Source organism: Carassius carassius, chromosome 15, assembly GCF_963082965.1.
Source record: "Carassius carassius chromosome 15, fCarCar2.1, whole genome shotgun sequence".
Taxonomy (NCBI): Eukaryota; Metazoa; Chordata; class Actinopteri; order Cypriniformes; family Cyprinidae; genus Carassius; species Carassius carassius.
In genome coordinates this window covers 31,654,113-31,660,287 of record NC_081769.1, presented here as the reverse complement: position 1 = coordinate 31,660,287, position 6,175 = coordinate 31,654,113, and the positions used below count along the sequence as shown (strand labels likewise).

Sequence of the window (6,175 nt, the reverse complement as noted above, 5' to 3'; positions counted from 1 at the left end):
ACAGGCCACATTGTAGGATTTAGATTAAGGGGGATAAAAAACAAAACGACCGTATTACCTTGGATCTTTGGATTAACATGTTAGGTTTGTTTACTCAAGCCAAATCAGGTAACAAATCAAGTATCTTAGCATGCAAAGCCTGACTGAAGGAACACAGTGCCATCTAGTGGTTCGTGCATGTCAGCACTTCAGAGACGAAATAAAAGCTGCTCATGTAAATACAACATTACTATATGTATATTATATCATTCAAAAGAACGACCACGTTACAGTATTTCCATCTAATGCCACCAGTGTGTAATTTTTGCATGCGTAATACTTCCAAGCCTCTTTTCCACTCAAATGTTCAGTTAAAATTGAAGTTTTTGCAGCACTTCACATCAGGAATCACTGCAAATGTAAACACAGTCTAGGCGGATTATCCAACCCTCATTTAATTAATGCAATTAAGCTTTGCTCTCCCCACATGCCTGCTTATCTGCTGCTGTCAGAGCCCAAACTGTAAATGAATTAATTACCTCGATCTGCTTAGTTCATAACGGCAGTCTGAACATGCATCAGTGCAACAGAAATCACTAAAGGAGTAAGAGTCTTCAAATGAGTCACTTACATTTTAATAATGTAAATATATATGAAAAATCTATATAGTTTTAAGTGAAAATAGGGGTGAACTTGAAATCATTTTCATGTTTCAAGTTTAATAGTTTTTGTGATGTCCTAGATGATGCACAGATGCCTTAAACCGGTGATGTATTTTATATATTTTCTTTCTGTTTCATATTTTTTTTCCATTCTCAGCTTTTGGAAGGTTGTCCTTGCTTATAACACCTGAAAGAGCTATCCAAAAAATAATAATAATAATAAAATGTAATTAATAAAAAAATAAAACAAATACATACATACAATACATATGCCATATTAATATTAAGAGGCAAATAAGATAAAAAAAAACTCAATGTTAAATAGTTACATTTATTAATTTTAAAAATCAGAATAAACAAATGATTTACAGTCAAGTTTGTGCTAGAAGAACAGAAGGCTGTCTGAGTTTCTGAGATGTTGTGAGAGATCATACAGCCCGCAGCTCCATCTTGCTCATTACGATTATAATGATTCCCACCACAAATCCCAAAAACCCCACAAGAATTCCGATCACAAGCACCGCTGTCTCCACCTCCTGAGAGTCTTCTGGCACCTCCACGTCTGTGAACATAGACAGCAGCACATCACCACCAGTAAACAGCATCCAAACATCTCAAATATACAGCAAAAGATTCATATTAGACATCAAATACAACAACATACGTCTAGTATCCTTTTACTCCACAATTAATGTCTGTGCATTATTGTGCACGTATAAAATCTGTTTATTTTTATTGACTACCGATGAAGCATTAAATAAAAAAATAGTAAAAATCTTTTTTAAATATCATGCAAATGTAAAGTCATTACGGGGGCCTTTTTAATACTACATTTGGGTCTTAAAATGTCCTTTTAGTTAAATAATAATAATAAAATAATATAAAAACAAAAAATTAGCATGCTTTTAGTTCTTACTGATGAATTTCTGACTCATGTTTTTGTTCATATTGCTCAGAAGTGTACAAATAATAACAATAATATGGATTGTAGTATTCCTTTGCTTCACAAAATTGTCTTACGTGAAACTGTATATTATTGCTATATTTTATTGAATACTTATGAAGCAATGATTTATATTTAATAATAAATAAGTAAAATTTTTGATTAAATATAAAGGCATCAAGTACGCATTTTTAACTCATTTGGGTGTTGATGTTCTGTTAATTAAAAGAAAAAAAATACTACTACTACTAATAATTTATTATATTAAAAAAGGTATGAAAGTATTATAATTATTATTTTATTATTATGAGAATAAGTTTTAGTATTTAGTAAAGTATTTTAAAAACATTTTTTAAATATTAGTTCTTAATGATTAATTTTTGACTTGATTCCTTTGTTCCCGCAGCACAGAAATACTAATAAAAATTCACAAACTTTCCTTGAAAAAGTCAATTTCATTGGGTTAAAAAAGGAACAGACTGTGGAAAATTCTCACACACCAAGATCAGTGTTGAATGCGGTTGGAAATCTTTACTCAACATCTGATATTCCCACAAAGGAGAAGTGCTCACCCCAGAACCTGGTGACGTCCCGCTCCAGTCCTCTGTGTTGCACGCTGCAGGTGTAGATGTCTCCCCGCTCAGGACGGAAGTTCAGGTAGGAGAACAGGCGAAAGCTGAAGTCTGGGTTGGAGTAATACTGCGTCTCACTGACGTCCTGCTCACTCACCGGCTCTCCGTTCCTCGTCCAGGAGATGTTCACCGGCAGCGGGTGGAAGCCGGTCACCGAGAAGACGAGGGTGTTTTCAACACCAAGCTTCACGTCGCTCTTGGAGTACAGCTGTGTGGAAGGAGGAACTGTGGACAGATATAGGGGAGATATGAAATAACACTGCTTAAAACTTAAAGCACTGTTTGTGTGTTTGAGCTTAGGACGAGACTATCTGTAGCTACGTTTCCATCCAAAGTTACAAATGAAGCTTTTGTGCAAAATTGGAATATTGCTTAAAACATTTGCGAATAAAGCACTGTTTCCATCCAGTGAGTTGAAGAGAACAAAATTGTCAATTCCTGATTCACTTGTGCTATACTGTTTATACTAATGTATATATAATAATTCTGATATATAGTAAATTATGAGCTTCAGAGTGTGCAGACCAAACACGTTGGTTGGTCGAATTTCATGCTGTCCCAACATTATTTGGTAAAAGTGTTTCCACCGTAGTTTATGTGCATGTTGTCTAACTGGATTAGACATTTATCCTACTTAGTTGAGCGCATACGTTTTTATGCACTTTTTAGGAATTTATGCACATCCTGGCATTTCCATCCAGCGTTTTTTATGCTATATCCCAAATGTGCATAAAAATAGGTGGATGGAAACAGCTTGTCTGGCCGACCAATGGCAGGAAGTTATAGGTTATAATTGATTGACTGGCTGAAGCAACTTATTATGAGAGTATTAATCTTTTCCATTCCCCAAAAAAAAAAATAATAATAAATCGTAGATTTAAGAAAATATTTAAAAAAAAAAAGGTTTTAAATACGTCATGATTTTAAATGACAACTGAGCAGTGTTATTTTAGTATTTATGTAATATTATAGTTTTACAAATATTTTAAATTGGCTTATTTATATACTTTCACTTTATAATTTTAGTGTCTTTTTTTCCTTTTTTTGATCGTATTTTAAAATGAATTTATTTTATTATTTAGGGTCAATTAAGGTTAATTTATTTTTATTTTGACTTTTAGTCAATTGAGTTTTTCTTTTTTAATGTGTGTAATTCTAATGATGATTTAATTCAATGGTGAGTCTTATTAAAAAGACACAACAACAAATACTATTATGTATAAAAAAAAATGAATACATTTAAATATTTTTATATTGCCGTAATAAAATATAATAAAATTAACTGAAAAAAGTAATGATTTTACAGACAAATGAGCAGTTATTTTATATATGTAATTATAGTTCTATATATATTAGTGTTATATCACTAAGGTTAATTTACTTCTTTTTTACTTTAATTTTCATTTTTACTAAAATATATATTTCTATGCAGTTTCTATTAAATGAGAAATTAAGAGCAAAATGTGCTTAATTATGTATTATATAAATATGTATTATATATATATTATTATAGTATTATATGTCTCTATTATTTATATAACTTTATAGCTTTTATCTTTGCATCATTTTTACTTTTCATGCGGTTGTGTGCTTTTGTAATTTTTATTAGATTCTTTTTATAGTAAATATTACTATGTATGGTTAACTTATGTTTTAGCTTTAGGTTAATTAAAATAAAATAAAAAATAAATTTTTGCTATAGATATAAGTAATAAGAATTTTAGGGCAAGATGTGCTTAGTTGTTATATAAATCATCAGAATACAAAACAGCCATAAAATAGGTGACATTTTCTTTTGATTTTGAGGTAAAAGTTGCCTTAAAAATGTTTTGATAGGCTTCGTTAAAAAGAACCATAAAATATAATATACACACTTGAATCCATTTTAATTAATAGATTTTAATCATTAGGATTTCTATTCATATGGAGAGTTTACCGATGGATTGGGGGGGATTTTTCTCTCCTGTGATGCAGCGGGGAATATTGTAGAAGCAGGTGCCGATGGAGAGGTGCGCTAGAGAAGGCAGATTGCGGTCGAGGCTCCAGTCGCCTGCGAACTCCGGCAAACGCTGCTTTGCTGTGTAATCATTAGGGTCGACGTGCCAGAGCTCCTCACCGTCAAACTCCAGCTCAAAACCAGCGTCCATCATCTCTATATGACAGTATGTCAGCTGACGCATTAAATGCTTCACACCTGAGGGAGAAAACCATCAACATTCAGGATTACCAACAATAAACACAATGTCAACAACTCATATTTCAGTCCAGCAGGTTTAAAGAGTAGATATAAGAAGATGAAATCATTACCTTGAGCTCTTGAAAAACTCCAAAAACAGCCAAACGTGCAAAAGAGAGGGAACAAGCGCCACATTTCAAGGCCATCAGCCGAATGCCACGAACGGGGCATTTACTGGTAGCCTAATATTTACTTCCTCATCCACAGTCATTATTGTGCACGATATGATTTCCTCATGCCTGAGAAAAACTAGAGCACTGGATTCCACCAGATAATCAGGTTTCACTTCTTTTGTGATGCATGAAGCCACTGTATTGTTTCTGTAATAACCACGGTGCACTGAACAACAGGACATGATAATAGAAACACATGGTGTCCACTTCATTTAGAACATGCTCGGTCCAAGATCTATTAAGAACCAGTAAATCAAATGACATTATTACTAGTCTTTTACATGATGCATCAATCAACATATCATTCAGTGATTGGTTCCAGTTGTTGATGACAGGAATGTAAATGTAAATATATAGTTGAAATATAATAAAATATATATATACATACATACATATACACACATACACGCACACATACACACACATACATATTATTATTTTTTTTTTTTATTTTTTTTTTTTTTTTATAAATTATTATTAATAAAGGGATAATGATAATTTTATCTTAATTTTAAAAATATTATATTTTTGGGGGGAAATAAAACACGGGAAGTCCTTAAAGCTTGGTTTAGAAGCTTTTCTTATTAAATTTGGTAGAATAGTTGACAGTTGGATTAGTTATGTAAATTGCCATGGAGATATTTTACAGCACAAATTTCCAAAAAAAAATAAATAAATAAAATAAAATAAAAATCCCTTGATATTGAAATGTTTTCTGAGACTGTAGGAAGCTTGCGCTCATAAAACACCAGCAATCAGATCTTCTTCATGTCCTTGTGCTAAACCGAAAGCACTCCTGCTGTTTTTTGGGTTCACTTGTAAACACTGTTTAAACACTCACATTGTTCAACCAAGTATATCCTGTTTTGCATTGCTACTGAGCTGCACCAACAAACCAAGAAATAAAATATGAAATAAAATATCGAAACCCCACTTCACACCATTCACTTGTTGTATTTGTATTTCCATACAAATAAAAACCAACGTATAGTCCAGAGCACATAAACTCTCAAAATACTGCAGATATGGAGTATTAAGTCTGCCATGTGTCTTATATATTCAAAAAGAATTTTCTAGAAAAGAGAGGTTAGAGCAATGCAAATAAATACAAACGAGAAAGCAGCATGGTATTATGGACTCTATATACAAGAAATAAATTACAGTCTATTGCTTACATGTGATTCCTTTAGTCTCATCTACTAACCAGATCTCTCAAGTTAACATTCAACTTAAATAACTAATTCAAACCACTCAATCTAGCAGCGTTTCTCTAATGCACATGAAATCTCCTCCGGTCCAGTGAGGCATTATTATGGCTGATATTTTCAATGCATATGATCACTACAATTTTAACAGATGCCTAATCAGAAAGATTTATGACAAAAAGTGTCATTAAACATGGATTCAGTCATGTAAAAAAACAGTCCAGTGCATCTCAGCGTGGAAACCTAAACGTTTGAAAGCAGATGCAAATGCAAAGTAGTTCTTAATTTTCTTTCTCTAATTTCCCCATTGAAGGTCCTTCATACAAGTTTTGGTTGCTCAGACAG

At 32.4% G+C, this 6,175-nt stretch overlaps 1 protein-coding gene across 1 annotated transcript; it reads right to left on the bottom strand.

Moving 5' to 3' along the window:
* Positions 1-952: 952 nt before the first annotated feature.
* Positions 953-4,922, bottom strand: si:ch73-31d8.2 (H-2 class II histocompatibility antigen, A-U alpha chain). Its single transcript, XM_059567127.1, has 4 exons — positions 4,524-4,922; positions 4,153-4,410; positions 2,157-2,441; positions 953-1,203 (listed from the first exon to the last, which is right to left on the bottom strand). The coding sequence occupies exons 1-4, from the start codon at positions 4,621-4,623 to the stop codon at positions 1,070-1,072; spliced, it is 777 nt and encodes a 258-aa protein (XP_059423110.1). The 5' UTR covers positions 4,624-4,922; the 3' UTR covers positions 953-1,069.
* Positions 4,923-6,175: the final 1,253 nt, after the last annotated feature.